The sequence below is a fragment of the Antennarius striatus genome, chromosome 6, assembly GCF_040054535.1.
Source record: "Antennarius striatus isolate MH-2024 chromosome 6, ASM4005453v1, whole genome shotgun sequence".
NCBI classification, from domain to species: domain Eukaryota; kingdom Metazoa; phylum Chordata; class Actinopteri; order Lophiiformes; family Antennariidae; genus Antennarius; species Antennarius striatus.
The window spans coordinates 16,468,247-16,494,794 of NC_090781.1; the positions used below are offsets into that span (position 1 = coordinate 16,468,247).

At 39.4% G+C, this 26,548-nt stretch overlaps 1 protein-coding gene across 3 annotated transcripts in view; it reads right to left on the bottom strand.

The window, feature by feature from the left end:
• The window catches only part of frya (furry homolog a (Drosophila)), a 44,674-nt gene that overhangs the window by 12,796 nt on the left and 5,330 nt on the right, over nt 1-26,548 (bottom strand). The window contains exons 2-42 of one of the 3 annotated variants that reach the window (XM_068316605.1): nt 22,636-22,835; nt 18,070-18,123; nt 17,116-17,255; nt 16,919-17,009; nt 16,757-16,836; nt 16,579-16,659; nt 15,561-15,729; nt 15,359-15,451; nt 15,138-15,236; nt 14,480-14,581; nt 14,230-14,333; nt 13,937-14,045; nt 13,700-13,786; nt 13,340-13,511; nt 13,077-13,209; nt 12,781-12,888; nt 11,052-11,310; nt 10,634-10,822; nt 10,460-10,546; nt 9,498-9,757; nt 9,179-9,368; nt 8,818-8,942; nt 8,367-8,424; nt 8,109-8,200; nt 7,731-7,903; nt 7,105-7,265; nt 5,891-6,001; nt 5,397-5,551; nt 4,907-5,006; nt 4,657-4,828; nt 4,105-4,361; nt 3,862-4,008; nt 3,611-3,779; nt 3,427-3,517; nt 3,268-3,350; nt 2,655-2,805; nt 2,348-2,451; nt 1,942-2,127; nt 1,072-1,273; nt 506-627; nt 154-341 (exon numbers count right to left, since the gene is read on the bottom strand). In XM_068316605.1, coding sequence (XP_068172706.1) covers nt 154-341; nt 506-627; nt 1,072-1,273; nt 1,942-2,127; nt 2,348-2,451; nt 2,655-2,805; nt 3,268-3,350; nt 3,427-3,517; nt 3,611-3,779; nt 3,862-4,008; nt 4,105-4,361; nt 4,657-4,828; nt 4,907-5,006; nt 5,397-5,551; nt 5,891-6,001; nt 7,105-7,265; nt 7,731-7,903; nt 8,109-8,200; nt 8,367-8,424; nt 8,818-8,942; nt 9,179-9,368; nt 9,498-9,757; nt 10,460-10,546; nt 10,634-10,822; nt 11,052-11,310; nt 12,781-12,888; nt 13,077-13,209; nt 13,340-13,511; nt 13,700-13,786; nt 13,937-14,045; nt 14,230-14,333; nt 14,480-14,581; nt 15,138-15,236; nt 15,359-15,451; nt 15,561-15,729; nt 16,579-16,659; nt 16,757-16,836; nt 16,919-17,009; nt 17,116-17,255; nt 18,070-18,123; nt 22,636-22,835 — 5,654 coding nt within the window. Of the gene's footprint in view, nt 1-153; nt 342-505; nt 628-1,071; nt 1,274-1,941; nt 2,128-2,347; nt 2,452-2,654; nt 2,806-3,267; nt 3,351-3,426; nt 3,518-3,610; nt 3,780-3,861; nt 4,009-4,104; nt 4,362-4,656; nt 4,829-4,906; nt 5,010-5,396; nt 5,552-5,890; nt 6,002-7,104; nt 7,266-7,730; nt 7,904-8,108; nt 8,201-8,366; nt 8,425-8,817; nt 8,943-9,178; nt 9,369-9,497; nt 9,758-10,459; nt 10,547-10,633; nt 10,823-11,051; nt 11,311-12,780; nt 12,889-13,076; nt 13,210-13,339; nt 13,512-13,699; nt 13,787-13,936; nt 14,046-14,229; nt 14,334-14,479; nt 14,582-15,137; nt 15,237-15,358; nt 15,452-15,560; nt 15,730-16,578; nt 16,660-16,756; nt 16,837-16,918; nt 17,010-17,115; nt 17,256-18,069; nt 18,124-22,635; nt 22,836-26,548 lie in introns of all 3 variants that reach the window. The other 2 variants (XM_068316606.1, XM_068316604.1) reach the window with 2 other exon arrangements.

The following is a 26,548-nucleotide window of genomic DNA, read 5'->3' on the forward strand; positions in this document are numbered from 1 at the left end:
GCTACTTCCTAAAAATAAGGGACAGAACACAGACTGATTAATTAAATAAGTCAATGAATTTCATTTCTGAACAGTAACGATGCACTGAACAAATTTCTTCATGGAGTATCATTTAACACTTGAACTTATCACTTATCACTATGTTGCATGAACCTGCACTTCTTCTCCGTGTTCACCAACAACTTCCACCAGCCTTGAGAGTAGGTCAGAGACGGCATGAGCAGAGACGGGCTGGCAAAGCGCCCGAAACACTTGGAAGGAACGTCCGGCGTAGTGACGTGAGGAGCTACATAAAGCTGTCTGCAGCGCCACATCACTGAGCTGCTGCTCCAGGAGCATATCTTTGAAACAGATAGAGGAAAAATACATTTTAAGGATAATTTTATGTAGTATTGTTGATGATTTAATATGTTGTAATAGAATTGGTGATATATTTTTGTTAGTATTGTAAAAGCATCACAGTAAAAGCTTGCTCTCATTGGCCTGCTTGAAATAAAAGCGTTACCTGACTTGGAATCTTTGAACACAGACACAACATGTCGAAGGAAGTTAGTCAGCTGTCCAGTGCTTTTTGAAATCTGGTTCTTTGGTGAAATGTCTTCATGGCACCAGAGTGGTCCATATGATCTATGAAAGAAGATTGCCTCTTATGAATAACACACAATATATTTTCCATGTGGAGGTCTGCCATGATATAAGTGGGATAATTATGTCATTGTATGCATTGTAAAAAAGCCATATAAAATCTAATTCAAGTGATACTTAGCTTGTGTGTATTTCATCTAGAAGTCTTGTTTATGAAAACTTGCAATAAACGATTTGGTTTTAAATGTAAAGTCTTGTCCAAAATATTTCCCTCATTAGAATCTATTGTACTATGGATGCTGCACCACTAGGGGGTAATATGCTTCTAGAAAAACTATTGGCATGTGAGAAGAATACTCCTATATGAGGTTAATTCATTCAGGAAAGTACCAGCTTTCCTTCATAACCTGTAAGCAAAACTAGATTCTCAGAGCTCTACTCCTCCACATATTACAGTTGATTCTAAACACACATTGACATCAATACCTTGTGGTTAAAAACTCAATGAGCTTGTTCGCCTTGTCATCCATTTCAGTGGAGGTGACCAGCTCCTCCCCATCATGCGAGATCTCAGGCAGGTTGTTGCTGCTTCCTCCCAGACTCAAACTGGACGATGTGGACGAAGAACTCAGGCCTGAGTCCGGCACAGGAGACGCCTGACACTCCCGCAGAAAATCAAAACATCCGCCTGAAGCAGAACAGGAATGTGATCAAAAACAAGTTACGGTGTATAACGTAATGAGCTGTGATATAACTAACATGCGGGGAGAATCTTAACCTATGTTTTAACATATGGAATTTGAATTCAATCTGCCTTGTTTACTGACACTATTTCTAATATAATGTGGTGGAGCTCTCACTTTTCACTGATTCTTTCTACAAAATAGCGCAAATATTATACCAACATGATAAGCATTCGGAGGATGTTGCTCCAAAAACTACAATTACTTTTCTTTCTTGGTGTTTATTTCTCTAAAGGTCAAATCAATTTTCAAAATTTGTGAAACTTATGATTGACAGGGGAAGGAGGGGAGTAGAACCAACCTATCGAGGCTCAAACAGATGGCCCCAATTTGGGTAAGATGGTAAAAATAGTAGACTGGAATGCTTTAATCGAGACATTGATGTCCTCTTTGTTCAATATTGCTTTTGGAGCAGTGAACAAATATTTCCTCCCTAGATAAGAAGTGTTTTTATCCTTAGAAAGGAATGTCAGTCATTCCCTCCCATTGTTAGAGTTTACATTAGCCAAATAACTCATCAAGAGCCGAGCAAACCTGGTGTATGCATGGTTGAATACATTTGCAATGACGCAAACTCCAACAGGTGAGTCTTATCAAATGCCTATGTCCTTACCTGAGGATAAATGCTCCAGTTGAAGGGTTGTTTTGCAGCTGAGGGCCTTTGTGTTGTTGACATCGCGACTCTGTAATAAGACAGAGGCAACGTCTTGCATGTCGCTGTTGCAGGACAACATGATGAGCAGGTGGAGGAGTAGACGTTTGCTGTGCTCAAACACCTCTGGACGATAGTGATCCATGCCTGATGAATGAAATACAATATGTCTCAGTGCACTGTGAGCTCGATGGCTCACTGGTACTAATTATAACAAGTTTGCTCCTTTTCAGGTTCTTTTTCAAGATTCTCAAAAGGGAAGCAACCTTAGATTTTGTTCCAGTTTGAACTTTGAATACAATGGACCCTTATTGTTATTTGGCAAATTATCATTTAGACTCCCTTCACCATTTTTGTGTGTATTCACCTAAAAACAATGCATGTAGCAGTAAAGGCAAGTGATTAATCCAGTCTTCTTTCACACTGTGGTCCACCACCATCTCTGTCATGAAGATGACGGCAATATTACACCTAAACATAATCAAACACAAATAATTTAAAAGCACGTAAATAATCCAAACACACATCTTGAAAATCAATATAAGCATGATATTTAATGGTACAACATCACCGGTGGTGCTGGTTTTATAAGCGTAAACTTTGGGGCAGATTGAAGGTCAAACTAGCCGCAGATGTAATGTGAAACTCCAAACAACAGTTTGCATTAGTCTGACCTGTGCAGCGGTCCTCTGGGAGTGATGGTCTCAGGCAAAAAGTCCACCAAAGGAGCCCAACATCCTCCATTTAGAGGCATTGGCAAAGGATGAGGCTGGTTGGTCTCAATAACAGCCGTCAGCCAATCAGCATAGGGGGCCAGATGTTCACCTAAATAGTTTCAGAAAATTGTACTGCTAACATTTATCCCACAAAACATGTTGAATAAAAGTGAGACTTTGTGGCTTGTGTGTAGCTGGACATGGGTGGAGTGTAGGCAGATGAGAGATGCTTTTAAATAGTGGACTGCATCCAAAATTGCAGAAGAGCCCTTTGATTTGGAAGCTTTTTTATTCAAGAGGGATTTGTGGATTGTCTTATTGTCAAATTATTCCAAACTCACATTAGACTGCAAGAAAAACTCAGACTAGGAGTGAATAACAATGCTGCATTCGGGTCACTAGCAATAGTACATTTACTTCAGTGTCATGTCCCACAGAAGCCTTTTAAAAACCTCAGTTGGCCATACCTTGTTGTGTAATCAGTGATACCATGTCAGTCATCATCTTACTCTCCAACATAGCCTTATTATCCCACACTGACCAGATCACGACTACAGATCAAGACACTCACTCTTATCTTCATCATAGGATCCCCCTGAGCTGTTGCTGTAGCGTGAGTCCAGCCGGTAGTGAGCTCGCATTATGTGGCTTAACCTAAGGTCAGGGAAAAATTAATCATGATGAGTCTGGCTACAACTGTGCTTAAATTGGTTGACGATATTATTAGTACCTCTCCTCATTCTCCTTGAGAATCTTGGTGTCATCTGTGTTAGGAAAGCTCTCCTGGCCTCCAACTACAGTATTACTGCTGGAATTGGTGCCTAGAAAAAAAACAATAAAAACAATAAATAATTATATTTTATAATAAGATCAATACATCACATTCACAGTGGGGATTCTACAGCAACTAGTACCGGACGCTGTCGTTGAGAGCTTGCCTGTGGCAGCTAAACAATAGAACGGAGGGCTATCACAGTGCTGCACCACAGGATTGACGGGATCCGTCTGCTGCAACTCAAATATCACCTCCTCCATAGTTTGCACAGTGCTGTTGCGGCACAAGTAGATCACCACCTTCTTGATCTGAAACATGTCACAAATTGAGAAACAGAAAAGAACTATAAAAATATAACATTTTCCAGTTGGCCAAAAGATGATATCTTACATATGGCAGGAGGATGGTGTCACTGCTCACACCACACAGGCTGATGAGAAACTGAAGCGTGGTTCTCAGATTATTGCTCCACTTGTCATTGCTCACTAAAGCATTCCAGGTGTTTTCCATCTCTGGTCCCGGTAGGTCATCTCCATACTCCAGAGGAGGTAAAATGAGAAAAGTGTTACTTTACCATCACTGAGATCAGATTACCATATCTTATTTCATCCCATTTACCCAATATATTTTTACCTTAGCAGTCATGAACATGAGGTTATTGAGCACCATAGAAGTAGCCTCCAAGGATCCCCAGCCAGTTCCCTTCAGGTGTTGGGAGGAACCTGTGCTGGTTGTCCGGCTGGAAGAATCATAATCTGAGGTGCTTGATGTGAAGACTGGGAGCAATAGGCCGCCATCCACCAGCTCAATATTACCAAGCCAGGGCAGGAGGTAAGTTAGCATGATCTGCCTCCCATTGGGATGAGTGGTGGGAAACCTCTGGCTAACCTCTGAAAATGGAAGGCAAAAGCAAAACTAATGTCAGAGCAGTGCAGATTGTGTAGCTTATATTCTACGCAGAATTAAATGAATGTTGTATACTTAGCTTTAACCATAATTGGTAGTTTAATCTGAGAGTTCCTAGTAGTGTGTTCATAAAATATAGAAAGTATTTTTGGAAGACGGGCCCCCAGCATTTAGTGGGTAGCCATAAGAAGATGGCAAAGTATCTTGTCAACATATCTGAAGGCTGAAATACCCTGCAGGGGCCCTGCATACAGCATCTACATGATGCAAATATTCTACCTGAGAATAGAGGAAGTGTGAGTTCAGGGTACATCCTGGCCAGCTGGCTGGAAAGCTGAGGCAGGGAGACACTGTATAGGGGTGGCAGAGGCCCATGGGTTCCATAGAGGATGCTGTTTGGCTTTTGCTCTGCAATCCTCTTAGAGTGCACAAGCAACTTAACTTCAAGAATCTGTTTCAGGAAAGAGAGGTTAATGATATTTTATACAAGTAACTCCGCAAAAGCTCAAATGGTGCTTGTGATTTTCACCTGCATGAGCTGCATTGATATTTCATAGATTTCTCTGTTGGTGTCTGATGCCTTGAAGAGGACCAGGTTCAGCAGTGTTACCACATCACCTGGGTAGTTTCTGCTGATGAGGAAAGAAAAAGAAAAAAAAATAAATTCAGCTTTTTGGAAATTAATGCTAAATGTTCCACTTAACGCATCAGGATTTTGAGATAGAGCAAGAGGGGGAGGCCAACTTCTTATCAATAGTGAGCCCTTTAAGCAGATTAGCTGGGGTGAAGATTTAGCTAATTTGATTTTCTCTTTTGGACAAGAAATCTGGGTGATACACTGACCAAGACACAGTACATGCTGTCATACAGAATTCATTGCTTAGAAATTGACATACAATGAAATGTAAAATCTCCCAAAAGCTACTGGCAAAAAGAAGCAAACGTGAAATGTTTCCTTGACAAAAATGAGGACAGGCAGCTGACTTCTACATGCTGAACCGATGAGTGAGAGTTTGTACCTGCTTCCACAAACTGTAGCGATGGCTTTGAAGCATCCTGAGGCGAGCTGATAGGAGCCTGTGTAGCATCGATCCACAGCCCAGTTGAATAGGTTAACCTGATCGGCATTGAGCTCCAGCAACAGGATGATAACTTCACATCCAAGCTGATGGACCTGATCCGAGAAGAGATAACAACAAAGACTCTCCTCAGCTTCTTCTTAAAGTATCCCTTACATACTTGATATTGTAATGATCTGAAATATCTTAAGCCTTTCATACTTTTGAAGTCTCTTCTGCAGAGTAAGATCGTGTAAAATACGCATACGGATGCACTATTTTTTATAAAAATTAAAATGATAAAAAGAGGCAGTATTAGCATTCCCACAACATTACGGTGAACACTATCGAAGGTCAAGTGCTGGACTTAAAGCAGACTTGCAAAATACCAGAGGGGCTTCATGGGTCAGCTGCTTATTTAAATGCAACCTGGAGGTAAAATATTGGCCACATACTCGCTGATCCTGGCAGGCCAGAATATTATCCAGCCACTTATAGAGGTATCCATCTGGAGAGAGACCAACATTATCAAACACCGGCCCGCAGCACAGCACAGCAGACATGGCCTGGAAGAAACAGTGAACAATACTCACATGAAGAGAAATGTATCCACAGTTTTCACACTCTTTCCCTCCATCTTACAGACACACACACACACACACACACACACACACACACACACACACACACACACACACACACACACACACACACACACACACACACACACACACAGACACACACACACACACACACACACACACACACACACACACAAACACAAATGCACTGTTCAACCCCAGGAAAACTACTGAAAGTATATTTAATTCCAGGGTGGTAAATGACACATTCTTGGGCAAGCAAGACAAAACGTTTTTTTCAATATGTGATTTATTAGCTGTCCTCTTTATTGCTGCCATAACAACACTGTACACAGCTTAATATGGTTAGCAATAATATTAGAGGTCAACAGGAGGCTAAGACATGCAAAATGATGTCTTAGGTGAACCTACGAATGCCTGGGTGGAGCACAAGTTTATATTTCAGTTGCGGGTGGAGAAGACCATACCAAACAACAGCGCTGCATTTACAGAAATATCTTGGCTATTAGCGATTCAATCAATATTTCCTCTAATGCAGCATCACTTAGAAACTTAGGAATGTGTTTTACAAAGGACTGTTGCTCCATAAAATATGTTTAGCTATTATGACAAAAATATTGAGAAGAAAGATATTGTCTTGTTCATTGTATGTCTGTTTGAATACAAAGCATTGGAGGGTAATATAATGGATATATGTTTATAACTGGATGGACAAGCTGCATTCATTATGAAGAACTCAGTGGTGCATAATGAACGAAAGAACTAACGGACAAATGAATCCAGATTTAAAGTGTACACACTTCCACCACTTTGAAGTTGTCAAACTTCTGGTATAACCCTGCACTAACTTGAGTAAGTAAACATAAAAAGACTAGAAAATGAAGTTCTTCTAAATGTTGTTGGTGGGAACAAGTTTTCTTTCAAAAGTTATAGTAATGAGAATTCAACATTTAAAAATGTAAATTACATTGTTTGACTGCTTTCAAATATTGGTGAATGTCCAGTGGTCCTGTGTACCATCATTGGAAAGCTAGTAAAAGGAAATAGTTTTCAGTAAGTGTGTTTACCTTCAGGGCAGAATATTGGTATCTTGTGATCTGGTGATTCCTGTCACTGTAGCGGTCCAAAGGGGTGAACATGATGCTAAAAGGGCCCGCCCACTGACTGAATAGGATGAAGAGATGATGCCGCAGACTCTGTTGTGGAAACAGGAAGCGCCTATGGTGCACTGAGGATGGAAATGGGAAGGATACACATGAACAGTCTGAAACCCAATAATTAAAAGCTAATTACTAAAAGAGCATTTCTAATATGATGCTAAAAGTTTAGTCATCCCTTGACATTTCATGAGTTATCAATGAAACTTGTGGATGACTGGCAACTCATGACGCATCACCTGTCCTGGTCAGCTATGACCTTAAGCAGTACTGTTTTTGCAGCTGCAATTGGATGACATCCAAATCAAAATCAATGTCAAGAGTCTCCAGGCACTTTATGTTATGCTATTTACAGCCAAATGGAAGTCTGTCATATCCTTTACAATCACCATATTGACGATAAGGACAGAAGAATTGTATGAACCATCTACTGTATATAAGATAAAATTATCCAGTAATTTATAACTGTCATGCAGAGCCTCGTTAGCCACAGGCTTGATAACAGAGGGCTTTTGAGATGAGTGTTTTCTGTGCACCTGGTACACATTGAATGAGGTTGGCCACCATGGCACTGAAGTGAGCTCGGATGTCCTTGAGAATCTCTGCATCTTTGTCATTCTCAGCTTCTAGGAGCATTCGGGTTAGATCCACGTACTCCAGGAACAGAGCGCCAAGGGAGAGGGTGTCACGTTCCAGAGCTCCATTTGTGCTTTATGATCACAGATAAAACGAGAAGATGGCAAATAAAAACAAAACACAAACCATATGTTTGTAAAAATTGTAAGAAAAGTTACATGAGAAAAAGCCATAAAGGAAATATCTTGGTGAACTTGAATACTCTAATTTATATGCCATCCCTTGGCGTACAGTGAGTGTGATACTATGCAGTGTGAAACAAATAAAATAATAGTAACCTGTCACTGATGACACCTGCATCAGCCAGCAGCTCATAGATCCGGAGCAGTTGTAGTCTCAGCAGGTCTCGTCGCTCACGCCGTTTCTTGTTCTGTAAAAATCATTACGAAGAATCCTTCATGACAGAATCTTTGATGACAATATCATAGGTTTAAATTCACTGTCAATGTCAGATTTTCTTCTACTTTTTGGGCCAAAAATCCAGCAGTATATATTGTGCTTATGTTGAGTACTCTGCTGAAAATAACTCTACAAACCTCTGGTCTTCTCTCTAAAGCTTCTTTCATAAGAGGATGTAGTTCTTCAACGAGTTCCCTGTGTGCGAATAGTCAAGCACGAACTAGATTAGCTCAATTTCAAATACATTGTAAACAAGAGCTGTGGTAAATGTTCACTGAAAGGGACAGTAATTAACTGTAGTACGACTTTTTATTGTTTTCAACAAAAAATTGATAAAAAACATTTTAAATTTACAAAAATGAGGTCAACATGTATGTTAAGTGGAGAGAGGTCATTTCTTGCCATCTTTAATTTTACTAGTCCTGTCCCTTTAAAACCACACTAATAAAGTCACAAGTTGAAATTCTATGCTATGCTACATGATTTTGAAAGCGGTCCATCACATTAAAAATATGGAAAAAGAAGGAACTTTTAATTTCATTAGGCTTTTGAAGAGCAGAACAGTGAAGACTCAGTTCTGTCATGTACCTGAAGACAAGGGGGTTAGTGCGACCAAAGCCCAGAACTAATGACTCGGTCAGCTCGATGCTCTCTGCCCTCATCAGTGGAACCAATTGCTTCAGCAGCCAAGCCACAGATGGGGTCCCAATCATCTGAAACATCAAACACAGAGGGCTCAACCTGAGAAATATATCTCTAACGCTGCTTGAACAGCACTAATGGAACAGGGATGGGCTGAGGACACAGGGTATATCAGCTTCCTGTTCCATTCAGTAAGCTAGCTGCCATGTAATTGGATACTTGGTGTTTGAGTGTAAGAAAACACTTGATCCTAAAGAAACAAAGAACTGAAGGAATTTATAATGCCAGAGGGCATGGAGGCAGTTACCTTGTTGTCGCAGTTGACACCACTGTCAGGCGTTGCCGCTGAGATCTCAGGTGTCGACGCTCTAAAATGGCCGGGGCTCATGATACTTGGCTTGGCCACCCCAAAACAAAGGATAAGATAGTTCCTCCAGAGAGTTACATAATTATCTCCACTGCCTGACATGCTGGTCTTCTTTGCATTCACTGGGTTACTGGTCAGCAGAAAAGAAAATAACATCCTTAAGATCTGAGCTGCTTTGGGATCTTTATTTTTATGCTTTGACAAGAGAAAATGTTTCAGGGTCCTTCCTTGGTTCACTGCACTGTTTAAGGAGACTTACTTTGGATCCACCAGGGGCAGGAGTGTCTGCATTCGAGTGAAGGCATAGGGCCAGGCGTAGCTGAGAGCTGTGGGGCAGTACTTGGGAAGGTTGTCCTGGCGAAGGAGGCTGTATACACACAGCACCCAGGGATCCTTCACTGACTGAGCAAAGATCCACGCATGTGAGGGGCTCCTGATATCATAATGGCTGTTGACAAGCAGCGCGTTCCACTCCACGAGCCATTGAAGGTCCACGTGGTGACCAGCTGGCAGGGTGGCCTGCAAGCAAGCAAATGCCAGACACGGGTCAAAGGTCAGGGATCATTACTGAACTAGATTAACAACATGCCTGCCATCTGCCTGTCACGCTTAAGAATAATTAGGAAACCACACCACACCACAGGTAAATTAAACCATTAAATACATTTATTTGTTGTATTTTAGGTTTATATATAATTATTTTTAATTGTACTAATTATGTCTCTCTACTATAAAAATACATTTCTACTACATATATCTGACTATTGGCTAACTCCACATTATAAAAGAAATAACCTAAGATAGACATCACCATGAAAAATCCCAAATGTGTTATGTAAATAAAGACTATTTGCACTTATAGTACAAGTAGTTTGAAAAGTGTGTGTGTGTGTGTGTGTTTATCTGTGACTCTGTGTGGCTCTGCGGTGCATTGGTGTCGTGCCCGGAGTTTGCCCCGCCTCACGCTCTAAGTCAGCTGGGATAGGCTCCAGCTCCCCGCGACCCACGCAAGCGAATGAAGTGGTTAGAGAAAATGAATGAATATAACAAATATAAATACAAGAACATGTACTGTCTTTTGCCCATTCAAAATCAGTGTTCTTCACAGCAACAGCTTTAATTTCATAGTGAATTATAGTGATTACGAGAGGAAAAACAAGGAAATCAGCTGTACACAAATCATGATTGAAAAAAATCTGTGTTTAGCTACAAGCAACTTACTGCGTCAGAGACGACAACATTGACAAAACTTTCCAGGATTGCAGGGCTGAGCTGGTCCATAATCTCTATCATTGATTTGTCATCATCCTGCATGTGTTAAAGTATGAAGTCATAATCTGTAGTGCAGTCATCAAAGTTTCTTGTATTCTGTCATCTTATTTGGCCTTGTTTTACCTCAGACTGTCTGACTGTCATGAAGAGACTTCTTATCTCTTTCAGGATGGCAATGGCAAGTCTGCGGGTGCTCAGCTGACAGGAGCAGAGCAGTACAAGTGCCAATCCCTCCACAGCATGTAGCACAGTGGAGTGAGAACCATGTTCTGCAGGTATCTTGAGACTTGAGCTGGTGTGAAGAAGCTGTGACTGAAATGGTAAATTAAAACAAAAGCTGATCAGTTGGATGGTTAAAATAACATGGTTAATGGTTCAAATGCATTCAAATTCTACTAGGCAACATCATTTTTTTAATAAAAACATGCTAGCATTAGCAATCAAATAGAAACAAACATCAAATGGGTGAAATTGTAATTACCGTAGTTTAATTTACTAGTTCAAAGCAAAAAAAAGTAATGACGGGCACCAGATTGTTTACCTCAGCAGTTTGTACTTTAGCAGTGTCATAGCTCTTCCCCCCTGGGACAGCCAGGGTTAGTTTCCACTGTGTGAGCAGTTGCAGTAGTAATTTGAGGGATGTATCTAGCAGTCCCTGGTGAGTGTCTGGGACCTCACGTAACAGGAAATTAGTAAATCCAAACAGAACGTCGTCACGCCAGTCTGAGAAGTCCACCAAAAGACTTTGCAAGGAATTCTGGGCAATGAGTCGCAGCTCATCATCCATGTGGGTTGTCAGTCTGTCAGAGAATAAACAAATTGAACAGGTATGATTGCAAGATTAAAAATGAAGTGCTCATCTGTAACAAATACTTTTCTTTCAGTAGAAAATAAATTTAGATTAAGATTTGCTGTAAGGCAGGATTTTATCACTGCAAATATCTCCTCTTTCTCAATTGTGTTACAAATGTGATACTGTATACAGAAATGACAGCCAATGAGAAGCCTCAAATTTTCCTGCAACATAAAATGAGATATGACATCTGAACTACTTATCAAATATCAGGAAATGAACTGAAAAAAATCTAATCAGAAATTGAGTTATGATGTTTTCTATGGACTGGATGTGAAATTCTTTTCCGAGAAGGCTTTTATAACAAGATATTTGTTTTTTCAGATAGTCTCAGTGTTTGAATATATAGTAAAATAATAATGCAATAACGGAATTTTAAAAAAAACAGAATTAAAAACATAAGCAATAATTTGAAACATCCTAATTTATATTCAAAGTCTGAAATCTATATTATATAGATGGAAGTACTTAGATCAATGAACTTTAGTAATCCCAAAATGGGAAATTCAAAAGAATGTTTAGGAATTCATTGATTTTGTAAATAAATTATTCTGATTCCTAAAGCACCTTAAAAAATAGTTAGGATAGGGACAAGTTTACATTGTAATTGTGACTGTTATTATAACTTCTTTACATTTATTTAATAGACCTTGTAATAATATAACTGAGTATTTGTCTAGCAGTGACAATCATGTAATACAAATCTGAAATCTTGAAAAGCCTTATTCCACAAAGATTGAATAGGAGACAGGTCTAGTCTGCAGGCAGGCCGTCTGAAGCCACACTGTTGTAAGGCAGCAGAATGTGGCTTCATTGTCAAAAACCATATATACTTTTCAACGTGCCCCACGGATATTAAATTCAGTCATTCAATGGGCACTAAGACATCTCCATACATCACACATGCTGGCATTTCTACTTTGTCCCAGTAAGTAACCTGCAGGACTGAGAGTCAATCTGAGATGAGCCTTACCTTGTATTCGTAATGTTTAGACAATGTAATTTTTATGTCTTAAGTCTTTAATCAGTCCCATATTCAATATTTGGTAGAAAAGATTGCACATCATCTCACTCAGTTTTAATTCCCATCCATCCATTTCCTTCCACTGTATCTGCCGCAGCGGGTCACGGGGAGCTGGAGCCTATCCCAGCTGGCATAGGGCATGAGGCAGGGGACACTCCGGGCACAATGCCAGTGTGCCACAGAGCTCAGTTTAATTTATTTTTCCCCAAATTTTTACATTATGTTATAAAGTATATTGTATTTATGATGCCACATCTTTAAAACTATGCATGGTACAACTTTGTCTCCAAAGAATTATAAATAATTAGATGACGATCTTGCCAGATGGTCAGAATGTGCTGCCAACGCTTTGTCTGCCTTCAAAACAGAGCTTCCCTAACAACGGTGACTCACCGAGACAGAAGGTCTATGAGCTCTGGCTTGGACATTCCATCAGGCAGGATGCGGGGAATGGCAGCGACACATGTCCTGAACAAGTCAATTTTGGGTTTCCTTTCTCCTCTGAAAATGTCAGATTTGAAGTTCAAAATTCTTTAAGAGTATTCAGATTCCAAAGGCAGGCTGAATGAGCATTACAAAAAGTTTATAAAGCTACTTAAACTGGCGTTTGCTTGAGATAAATGACAAAGTAACTTAAGCAATATAATGCCTGTAAAATAAGACCATCAACATTCAGATGGTGCACTCACGTGATCATGTCCTCTGGCTCCTTGTTTAACATCTGAGCGTTAGTCATCATCATGCAGCGCCCCACCTCCTTGTCCAGGTGTCGGAGGATGTTATCAATTGCCTTCCTCACATGGAAATAATACTGTGAAATCCCTATAGAAAATTAAACACGAAAAGCTGTTAAAAATGAAATGCAACTGTCTAATTCTAAAGCTGAATACTAAAGCTCTTCGTACTCTGAGAGTGATTTGTGACATCCTCGACCATGTGCGGTCCCACTCACCGATGACTTTGGCATCATCGTCCGTTAGAGTTTTACTCAGGTATGTCTTCTTCACTCGGAGTGTGTGCCCAGAGGGTAAAGTGCAACCAGTGTTAGGCATGGGAGGCTCGCCATCCTTCTGCTGTAGTTTATCCGCTATGACCAGGAATGCTCTCAAACCAATATTCATTCTCTGGACAGAAAAAAAAATTCATGGCTACTACTCCAATGTTGCATTGTTAGTCCTCCAAGAAACTAGTGAAGAAATAACACTTGAACAGAAAAAAAATGATTGTACATGCAACTTCTCTTCAAAAAAGATTAATAGCAACATTATGTTAGGACAGGCATATTTCCAATAGATGAATGTTAAATTTGTACCTCTGGATTAAGACTAAATGCTTTTGCAGGCTTTCCAACACAAAGGAGGTCAAAGACAATCTCTTTCATAGCAAAATCAAGTCTTTCCTGAAATGAAATAAAGTGAAAGATGTGTTGTACATGAATATCATGAATGTTAAGAAACATCTACATCGTTGAATGAAAATGGTATATATTTGTTTCAACTGAAAGGGACATGAAATACAATTTGTATTGGTGCAATATCATTGTGTTCACCTGTGCAATGAATTGGATGATTTTGACAAAAATATTGAGTGGCATGTCTCTTGGCACCACGCTGCGGGATCCTTTGGGGAAAAGTGTTGTTACAATGGTGCTAAGGCGACTATGGACACAGAGAAGAGAACAAATTATAAAGATAGATTTGAAAAACATTTAAATCCCCTTATTAGGTTGTGTAAAATTACACTGTAAATTATTTCAGTTTTTTATTTATTATTTATTTATAGTTTTTTTTTAAATTTATTATTCTGGATCATCACTTGATGTAGGAATGAAAAACAGATTACCCTTGTGTTGCTGTGTTGCTTTCACACTTGATTCTGATCATGTAGACCCACAGCAGTCGATACAAGGACTCCAGTGCAACACGAGCCATTTTAGGGTCTCGACTCTACAGTAAAAGAAAACAAGTGCCAACCTAAAAGTTAGCATTTAATGAGATAACAGCAAAGATCCTGCATTGATATCTCTAACCACTGTAGTCCTTTACACCACTGTAGTCCAAACAAAAGCTTGCTGATCTCCAGGTTACATCACCTTCAAATTGGAGAGGCAGTTGTTGAGGAAGACATGCCATCTGTTGAGGAAGAACTGTTTCTGGCTGACACAAAGCAAGCAAGTCACCAGTGGATAAAATGCCTGTGGAGAGAGCATTCAGTCATTGTCAATCATTTGTCACATTCAGCTGTTATTGTAGCTTTACAGGGATCTACAAAAATAATGAATACTTATAGCTTCCATATTTTATATTCCTGCTTCTCTTTTCAGATGAATAAGATGAAGATAAGATGTCTTAAGGACAAGATGAGGTTTGTATCAGTTACTCAGGTTTATTCTGCTATGCTTTTGGCCATCCATTTGTCACTCATAAAATAAGGCCTGAAGTCATAATGACTGCTTCAGGGAAATAGAGAAGAATAAAAAAAAAAAGGAGAAGAGAAAGATTGAAGAATAAAATGGCAAACTGCTCTTCGCATGTTTGTGCACTGTTCTGCTTTATGAATCATGTTTTACATTTTAAAAAGGCAACATTTCTCCTGTCATAAACAGTTGGTATTATGGATAGTGACTTTTTAAAAGAATATACACAAGTATTTACGGATGACCTTGAATTGCTTGAGGATCAACACAGATCACCGCAAGCATGCAGAAGAGAGAGTCAGGTGCATGAAAAAAAATCTGCTAGGTAACTGACCAATGAATGCTTCTTCCTGGAAGATAAATCCAGTGTTGTGTCGTACAAGCTGTCCACAAAGTTCCTCAGGCAGGGAACATTTACCTCGTTCTTCACAGCCTGTGACAACATCACAAATGGTCATATAACAAGATATAATCATTTGTGAGTTGAATCTCTTTATCCATTTAAATCAGGTATTGCACAACACACCCACCATGCACTGGAGGGAAATTACTTACTGCTGCAACAGGAACCAAGATTTCAACAAAGAGACCAGCCAGTGCATGCTTTATATCCTTGTCCTTGACTTCCAAGAAATATTGGGCACACTCCTGTATAAAAGATGGAAATGATATGAGGAACAGAATTAGTTCACACTTAACCATTGCAGGTTAATGGTGATCATTTAAGTTATATTCTATTCTAAGGAGTTTTCCTTACCTGCATGAACTGAAAAGAGGCTTCGAAATCCTCAACTGGATACATTTTAACGCGGAAAAACTTGACCCCCATGATGAGGCTAATGGTGCTCTGGACTACTGACGGACTCTGCTCTTTCTGTCGCAGCTCCTTGAGCTCAGTCATGAACTTCTTCTTCACAGCTGGAAACCTGAGGGAGAAAAGACATTCTATATAAAGACACATCAGCATAGTATAGCACTTCTACAAAGAAAAGTTACTGAAGTGAAGGCCTCGCAGGCCCTCATCTCACCCTAAAAATGCAGATTGCAAGTCTGCACTCAAGAACGAACTCCTCATCTAGCACCTGATCCTTTGCCCTAACTGAAGCAGAGATGGAATTCTTCAGCTGGGCTAAATTTAGAAAATAATTTAACACAGTAGCTCATGAGCGTCTTTCTTCACTAAATGTTGGAGCTGCAGAATACAGCTGTTTCTGGAGCTGGTTTGCATGAGGAAGAATAGTTTATTTCTACTGAAATACAATTATTGAGAAGCTACATTTAAAGGTGATTAAAACTGTATGAAACTCACAAACTCCTCAAAATACTTGAAATTATGTCTAAATGACTTGAGAAACAAAATCTAAAGCTTTTTTTTTTCTTTTTTAACCTACCTCAAAAATTTAAAGCTAGCAACAAAAAAATGGATCCTGCATGAAATTAAGTAGAAAGAACAGTTATGAAGTGTCCATGCCACCCTATATATACTGTATTTTGGTCCTTGCTGCAATGATGTGAAAACTTCTAATAAAAAGAAAAAAAAATTCCAGTCTTAGTTTGGTTTGAAAGTAACCTCTCTAAAAGTGTGTCCTACCCTACATTATCTTCAAAGCTCTTGAAGCGGGAGATGCTATGCAGGAAGGTATTAGGAATGACAACAAACCACTAGGATGTGGCATGATACCAATATTCAAAAGAGCACAGAATGAAGTTTCAACAGACTTGGAAAAAAACAACAACCCAGTATTATAACATTTAGTTCTACCTTTGCTACTTACTTGGACTGGGCTAATACTCCTATGATTTCAGCATAGAGGTCTGCTACTGTATGCATGTTACCAGTGTTAGGACCATGATAACTGTGGAAAACAAAACAGACCATGTAGTAAGACATGCTACAGAAATGTTAACTATAAAACAAAGAAGGAACAGCACTGGAAAAAGACAGGGGCTTACCCTTCTTTGTACTTAAAGTGCTTAAAGGCTAAGTTAATAACTTCATTGACCAAGCTGTCAAGGACCGGGTGAAGCGGCATCTAGTTAGGAGTCATGGAAACATTAGAAATAATATTAAAAAACAATGTTAATAAGATTAATTTTGTTAAGCTCACAAGTCACCTGTTTCAAAACTTCAATAAGCACAAGAGAAAAGATGAAGTCAATGGCCAAATCCCTCCTTTCAAGTAGATAATCTCTCTGCTGCTCATCACTGTTAAAGAGGCAAAACAAGAGTTAAAATCTGTGGCAATCACACAGTGCATTTCAGCTTCACTTCTCTCATAGTTCATCTGCAAAATCAATGTAATGATTCTCACTTTTTGGACTTGGTGTTGGCTCTGGGCCGGTACTCGTGCAACTCTTCCTCTAGTCCACTTTGTCTTTTATACCAGTCAAACAAAGTGCGCAGGATGGAGGGCAGACAGTACTCAGCCAAAGAGCTCATGGTGCTTATCAACTGCAGGAACAAGACACATGGTGCAAACGCATGCTTGTGTTTGGCAGTTAACATACCACAGTGAGCGATAGCGATCAGTGTTTCCTTTGTTTATTTGTACAGACATTTAAAGACTATTTCAAACATTTCATTTTCATTTCCTAAACTTCAACAACAAACAGAGTGGAACAAAAAGAGGCAGTTACCAACTGATGGCCAAAGTTGCATTAAGGCAGACAAATGAGATTGAAGGGGGCAGCTGGCCCTCATTTGGGTTCTGCAGAGTCAAGATGCCCATGGGGCAGCCTCCCTCAGAGAGAGAGGAAGGAATGGGTGTGATGGGCTGGGCACACAGGAAGGGAGGAGAGTCTGGCCAGGCTGGGGGAACACAGCGAACCCTTCATTCAGCACGAGGCTGGAGAAGAATCCTGGCTCTGTGCGGCTGCTGAATGCCCTCATGCAGCAGAACAAACACACCCCTGTGGCTGTGAATGGACCTTCTCTGCAGAGCCACAAACCTGCTGGACACACCTAGCATGAAGCCAATGCCAGCTCTCAAGGTAAACACTCCTGCCCTTGATTGAGGCTGAAAGAGCTTTTTGGGATATGAGCAGGGCGTTCACCCATCAGTTCTTTCATGTTGCAGCTCACCATACAAGGGTGGCATTTAACACATGCAAATAGAGGCATACAGTTAAATATTTATCTTTTATATAATCACTGCCAGGTCAAAATACTTAACATTGAAAATGAATGTCATGCCATTCTTGAGCCAAATATTAAAATAACACAGAAAGTTAAGCTTTCTGTGTTATTATCACTGTAAAGCACTTACTTGGTCAAATTGAGCATCCTCTCCCCTCTGCAGTGACTTTGATAATGGCTTTTCCTGAAATCACAGTAAACAAGTTTTTTTCCTTATTTGTACACGTCGCTTGATAAAATTCTTTGCAGTTTGTATTTAAGCTCATAACTCCAGCCTCACTGTTACAAAGAAGAGTGTGTGGAGTTTTTTTTAAAACAGGAGTCATTACAGGCCAGCTAATGAGAAAAAAATCCATCAGTCTGATGGAGGCAGCAGAAGGCATGGATCTGATATTAGAGAGGGGACTTTTATGACAGCTCCTATTATTATAGTGCTTGATCATCTGAGATAGGTCTTCTCAGGGGGGATTTGGGTGAAGCACAGTCTCTATCTGCTGTAGGGATAATCTTGTCTGCACGTTTCTCCTTATTTAACAGTATTTCTCTTTAAACCAAATCATTTTACATCTTAAATCTTTTTGGCAGAAAATACATTGTTAAAGGGTAAGAGTGGCAGCGGCTACAATTAATTTTAGATGCTCTTTTCCAGGCTGTGTCTCAATTAGATGAATAATGTTTAGTCATGACTGGTCTTCACCATCCTGGGAAACAATAGTGCCATTATCTCATCAAATGTTTTCCTTAGTTGTAGCTTATAAATATAATTTTTTTCACCTTCTGCTCTTTTTGTCCACAGAGTCACACAACATAACAGAATGACAAACAAAATCCTTAAAAACAAAAACAAAATAATTTTCTTGAACTGGATACACATCTTGATGGAACACTTGCTCAGTAATCTTCTGTTGAAAGTTTAAAAAAAATTAACTTTAAGGTTTAATTTCACTGTTTTGAGATATTTAATTCAGTTTTAGCTGCATGACGCATTACTAGCCACAGATATTGATCGATTCATGCACAGCAGCAACAGCAGTAGAAATTCTTTTACTCCAGAGAAACCCATCCAATCTATCCTTGCACAAATCTAAGCATCTGCTGTCCTTCAACGTTTTGCTTCTCTGCTCCGCCAGATGTTTCTCTTTCCTTTCATTCTACTCTGAAACGAAATCATGCCACAGCATTTTTTGTTTATCAATCCAAAATAGGTAACTGTCTGACACGGCGTGGGCTGATGGCTGTTTACTCTCTTTCATGCATCAGAGTGCCAGCTAAGCCTCGTGCTTCAACGATCTTTTTTTTTTGTGTGTAAATGCTTGCACCTTTCCAGCCCATCTGTGCAGATGACAGAGAGGTTGTGCCTCTCACTCCATTTGGCTTTACTAAATTCAATTTCTGCAACTTTATCATGTATTTGTTCCTATTTTACACTCATTTCATAAGCAGTATTTACCATACAATGCTGATCACAGATCACAGACCATGTTGGATTCAGTTAAAACAAATTCCACTGAGAGAAGAAAAAATGCAGGAGAGACAACTGTTTGCCAATACATACACAGAAGGGCTGAAACAAATGACTCAGGGATTTCTTCACTGAGAGGAAAACATAGAGACATCCTCCCTGCAGTTCTCTGGCAAGTTGAGGGGTTGCACATTTTCCCTGTGGTAATTAACACTTCTCTACAGGCCGAAGCCAGTGACTAACAACTCCTATAAATCACAGCTCCTAAAACTGTAGACTGACTGTCCACTGCAGCCAAAAGTAAATCAGACCTATAACATCTACATAAACCTATTGTTGAAAAGTGTCTGCCATGGCCCTGGGTCTGTTTTTTCCTCTGTTCTGAGGTACAAGATTTGACTTTGTAAGAATTAAGTATTTTAAAGTGGTTCTTTTAAGTTTTATTTTCATGTTGCACCATTTCATCTGGAATTAACACTCATTCCACCTCTTAAAATGAAAACCTTCAAACACAGAGATTACTGCTGAGCTATGGTTGAGGCTCTTGCTAGTGCTGTTGACCAGTTGGCCATTTTTAGCTGACTTTCACTTTATGATATTAATAGCAGCGGAAGATTACCACACAGCGCCTCTTCCTCTTCTGCCTGACTGTCTGTCAACAGTGTTATTTATGATAGTTGATGTTGGCTCTAATCATCAACTTCCACAAAAAGATTTAACTGACAAGTTTTTCTGGCATCAAATATTTCAGATGTGTTCATCATTAAGGAAAAGATAAAGACAAAGAAAGCCAAAACACATTAAAAAAACATGTTCCAGTCAGAGACAACTCTTCAAGTCTGATGTATTTTCTCAGTCAATTCTGTTACCTGAAGAACTTCTTTTAATTTCTGATGAAACTGTTGTTTATTTTAAATCATTTCAACAGCTGGGATAAAAGGTCAAATATTTACACCATTCTTCCAGACGTAAGTTCAATCTTCAAATTATATTCAGCATTGGTGTAATAGATCATTTTGGGGTGGCTGGAAGTTTTGTTCTTTTTGCCATGAACAGTTAATAATCACTGTCAAAATAACTGCCTATGATCTTTATGTCATTGACATCTGTAATTGGTTGTATTTGATTAACTGTTTAAATTCTATTAGTAAGCTTTTAATTCTTGCCTTACCATGTGAGAAAATGGTCAAAGTCCAACTTTGAGACTTGAAAGAATTAACTGATTAATTGATTACAGTATTTTCCACAATATAAGCTGCACTGGACTATAAAGCGCACCCTCAATTATTTGTTTGTTTTATAATTTATTTCATATATAAGGCGCACCGGATTATAAGGCGCACACAATAAAAAATAAATAAAATTTATTTGATAAACTGCAGCAGCTGTAGTTGTGCAATCCATCCACTAGATAGAGCCGCGCTGCTCAGACAGTCATGATTGCATTCATGACTTCCTGACTACCTTTGAATGGCCCCTATTGTTATGTCAATAAGCCATTCTGAGCCTCATCAAGGAAACCTGATCACTTGATCACTTTGCCATCTTAGGAAGAAGTCAACCTGACATTAAAAACTGGTTAAATTCATTACAAGTGCAGTCAGTGCGAACAGAGCAGATTATTTCCTGATCTGAAGTTCGAAGCAGATATTTAGGCTCCAACGTTCGTCTTCGTTTATTAATTAAATATTGTTTCAATCGATCGGTAGTCCAGTCGGAGGTGAGGTGCAGCTATTTGCTGCTGTGTGTCCTAAACAATTTTTTAACTAGTTTTTAATGTCAGGCTGCTAATTTACTGACAAATATGACGCTGTTTTACTCCTAGAACTGACTTTAACGTCGGTGTCTAACCACCGTGAATCTCACAGCACGTCGCTGCAGACAGAATACACAAGCCTGAATGCGCCCCTCCGCCAGCCGCCCAGAGCTACCATTCACCTTTATGCCAGTTTCTCCGTGTGTTTGCACAGACTAATAGAATGGACTTCACTAGATTCCAGATGACAGGACAATGGCATTTTTAAGACCAATTAAGTTTAAAGTGGGTTATTTCCGTCGCCAAATAGTTAGGATATTGTGGCCGAGTGTGGCATGACTGGCGGCCAGACTGCTGGCTTTTTTTCAGCGATCATGTTTTTAACCAATATTAATATGAATATTAATCCGTATATAAGACGCACCGGATTATAAGGCGCACTACGGGCTGATGAGAAAATTTTAGGCTTTTAGGTGCGCCTTATAGTGTGGAAAATACAATAGTTACATTGACTAATGGTCAAATTAGAAATCATGTGACTTACAGAGTGTCCGTGCTGTAAGTGCTGTATCAGTGGTGTACATTCCTTCATTCAGTCTTAAAGACCACAAGTGATGTTTATTTGTTGCTGGTCATGAAGGTGACTCAATGAAAATGAATGTGTGAGTGTCCATCATGTTGAAGGACAGATGACTTCATGTTACAGCTAAACACATGTCATTTGTTATCATGAATGTGAGACTACAAGCTAAAAAAATACAATTTAAGTTAAAAAATGGCATTGAACCATGCAAATAAGACACACTTTAAGTTCTCCAAAGCTGCAAAGGGAATTTTATCAATACTTTTTCACAATAGACTAAATTATTATTAGATTATTCAAACAAATAATCAAAACTAATAAGTTAAAAAAAATGTTTCTGGGGCCTTACTGTTAAATTGTAATTTAGAAGAGTAAATTATGCACCCTGAAAGAGGACATGACCATAACCTTTATCACAGCAGTACATTTAAAATGCTAATATCAGCTTAAGGTTTATGAGGCTGGCAGAAAATTGCACATTTTGTCCCCAGGCTTCTTCTTCTTTTTTAGATGCATTGGAGTTGTTGCCTCAGAGAACTACCAGTCCTTCAGTGGACAGCCATTAAACATGACAAGATAGTTAACATCCTATCTTCGGTGAGTGTCAGCCATTAGCTCCATGATCGAGGTCTTGACAGTAATACATCACATATTTTTATTACTCTCATTTATATAGAGCTTCTCTCAAGCGTTGATCAAAATAATCTGGGTATGTAACAGTAGACTCACACTTTTAATAAGGTTAAGAGGCCTGTCACGGAGCACCAAAGTCATGACCTTATTCTCCATCATAAACAAGATGGTCTGTTTAATTCTGGCTCTACTTCTGAAGCTAAATAAGACATTATTATGTAATAATGTCTTTGCACTTTTACGTCACTTGCTGCTTGCTTACCAGTGGCTCAGCCATGATGATGCGGATCTTTCTCTCTGACATGGTGGTAAAGTTGGCAAACAGACTCTTGAGGATATACTCCCCTGGCTTGCTCTCTGGGTCAATGCTGATGGGCATCATGGTGGGAGGACCCTTCTCTCCCTGAGGACAGCAGACTGGAGGGATGGGGGGTTTACTGTATCCGTTCCCCACAGGGGAGGCTGTAGAAATGACCCAATAAGAACAAGATTGGAAGCAGTTATGCTAAGTCAAACATTGGCAATTCAAGCACAAATGAGTGGGACAGGATCAGCCACTGATCTGTTTACAGCGGCAGATCAGCGACTGGAGTACGACTGAAAAGTTTCCAAACATGGACATAAAGTTCCCAACATGTTGAACATTCCTGAAAGAGAATGTCCAAAGGGCACCAGCTTGCCCTGACGCTGCTCTGTCTTTTCCACTGCTACAGTGATCACAGCACTCATGGAAATTAAAGCACCATAGACGGCAGCTGGGGATTTCGTTTCACATTAAAAATGTCATTGTCGTTTGAGGGAAGGTAAAGTCTTATGCATTTGATCATCCTTCAGCCAGTATTGCGATGTAGCCAATGTTTGGTCACGGTGGATTTGTTTCAAGCTCCAAAACACTCCAAACCAATGATATAAACTTTGGCCAATTGTTAGGTGTTACTGCTTCCAGTCGCTAAATATAGCAAAGAATGGCACACAGTCATCTCATTACAACTGTGAAATATTTTATTTAATAAACTGTAATTGCGCAGCCACCTGATGAACTTCTATCCATCTGACAGGCACAATATTCATAGAGGTTTCAGAAAGGACAGAAATGTTTTGTTTCAGAACCATATTTGCTCAGCAGTTTATGAAAATGATCCGTGAGTGCATGTAATATAAAACCTGCTAAAGGTCACTTCCACAGCACCAAACTACACTAAAGTCTGCACCTCATCAGAACACAGTATAGCTATCAGCATCACACAAATAGTCAAAGAATCAGATGAATGAATTATGTGCTCTGTCAAAGGAGGAATGAATGAAGATTTGTCCATGTGGAAGAGTTTTTCAATTTGAACTTTCTATCAAATTTAAAAAAGCTTTTCAATCACCTTTAATGTGACTCAAAATTAACTGTAAACATCTACACAAAAATGGGTTTAAGGGACTCTTCAAGTACTGTACTTGTTGTGCAGCACATAAAGACAACCTGAGAGCATTTGAACAATCAGCTTTTTCAGAAGCATAAACAGTGCAAAATCCAGAAAAAGCTGAACAGATGCCGGGGAAACACTGTAGGAACAGCAAATAAGCATGTCTATCTGTTGAGGAATGTCCAGCATGTCTGACAAACTTGTGTGGCTTTCTGGAAATGCTTCCCACACTTGTGGCAACTCAGCACCCACCCAGGCCCTTGATGAACCTGATGACGGTGGCCTTACTCCAGCACACAGCCATCCCATCCATAGTGGGGAAGGAAGACAGGGTATCCAGGGTTGTCCTAAATCAAAAAACAATTGCTAGTAAAATCCACAAAAGTCCACATCTTCTGTGTCAGCTGGCTTGGTTCTGTTGGGATAGTTTTCTCGGTGCACTGAGCTACAGGGGTGTAGGTTTTAAAAAGTGTGAATAATGTTTGGTAGGGGAGACAACAGTCTTTAGATCTCACACACACTCTGGTTGTCTAAGCTGCTCTGCTATGGGTTCCTCTACTATGACTAACCGGTGCCGTCTGGGAGTGAAGGTCAGGCTGGAATTTTTAGCTGAGGCAAAGCGTAGCAGTGAGGTCTTACATGCTATGGTGGAATGACTGTGTGACTATATTTAACCCAGGGTACACACTATACAGAGTGGCACAGACTAGATACCCCCCTCGAGTATTTTTTTTAAGAACTGATGACTTTTAAAGCACTACCATAAAGGCAAATCAGTAAAATATAAAAATTTTCAGCAATCCAAAAATGAAAACTTAACTCTAGTTTTACAACAACATATACTTTTTTTAAACTAAAAAGCTAATTGTCCCATGCCAATAACTTAAACTAGAGACTTACAGACAGCAATCAATGTGCTTATCAAAACCTCTCTGTCGCTCTGGGCACTGACATGACATGTGATTGTGCAAACAAGGAGCTCTGCCACTGTGTGCATTACATCATCACCGTGATGGAAAGACCCTGAGCATGGTAGTGCTCCCCACAATGTAAACAGGCTAACAAGTGTGTTTCTTGCCAAAACACATACAAATGCACAACAAAGAATCCAACTCCCTACATGCATGTACACAGACCTGTGGGTAAACAACCTTTTAAGCAGTCTCTTGTGCATAAAATGAATAGATCTTTATATACCACTGACCCCTTTAACTGGAGTGGAAGCTCAACATCAACCTTTGGGAGCACTTTGTCCGCTGCTGTGAGATACATTGACTCTTGACATATTTTCTATACTTTGCTTCACCGCTGAACTGTAATGAAAAGCTCTTACATTTCCAGGCTGAGAATAAAAACATCCAAAATAAAACTTGATGAGAAATAATAAATGGGAACATTTTGCCAGTTGGATTATGATATTCAGGTTTAGGTTAAAGAACACAACCTTATGGACCCAACCAAATGCCCTACACTGATTATTTCTGATTTAAGTCAAACAAACCTCCATGAAAACACACAATTAAAGTATGATGTCAAACCAAAATTTTGTTTTCAAAAATTCCTTGATAATTGCTTTAAGTCTACTGGAATGTGCTCAAAAACTAGGCTAGTTTTGCTGACCCATTAATCAAAAGCGGTGGCAACATCCTAACACTACAGCATTAGCACACGTTCAGAGTTTGGCATGTCTAAAAAGAAAAGAAAAGAAAAGCAAAGAATGGGGCGAGTGAGAGAAGGATTACAGACCTCTTTAAAAAGCGCATTTAAATGTCTGTCCCATGCCACTGAATATCTGCCCAGTATCAGATGGCTGACATCATTTTTGAAAACTATTGGGAGCATACATTTCAGGCCGTTTATAGAAGACAGCCTTTTGCAATTATTCATAAGGAATTCAATTATGTGGAACTCCTGCAGTTTTATTCATTCTTGCACCATTTCTGGGTCATTAAAAATAGAGCAGAGGCAATGCATAGAGGAAAAATGTGAAAGAATAGTCTAAAAACTTCAAAATTGTACACACAACCACTAAACAATTCACAATGTTATTTCATAGCAGAGAATCAATGACAGCTAAACTGAATGACCCATCAGTACAGCACAGATGTGCTCAGCTCACTACTGCTCCTACTGCTGATTGGCTGATGGTGGACTGGCCTTCAGGCATCTCAAACACCAGACCTGGTTCCACTGCTCCACAATGCCAGCACTGTGCTGCTGATTGTTACTGTTTTATGAGAGTTGGTTGCACTAACTTATGAGTGACCAGCATGTAAAAATATTTACAATTTACCTTTATGTCCATGTGTAAACAGTATCTCTAGACAGCACTGAAACATACTGTATACTGATGGTTCCCAATACTTGATCAATTCTTAGACATTAAAATATTGATAAATAATTCATCAATACATTAACGCCTGGAATGTCTGTGTTTTTATATTACAGTATTATTATCAAGCCTGTCTTAATTGTTCTTCTGTATAGCACATTCATTGTATAACGAGTAAGATAAACAGGAGCATAGAGATGATATTATATCATATGCTGAATGAAATTGTAAACCACATAGCTATGGGTCACTGCTGATAGAGTGAAAAGACTGCCTGTACCTTTATCAGCAAAGTGATCCACTCTGAGGATTATGCAACATCATCAGGAGATGGCTCAATGTTGAATAGAGAGGGACAGCATGTTCTGCTACATTTCTTTTCATTCTGTTTCATCAGAAACATATAACCCACAAACTTCCTGAGCAGT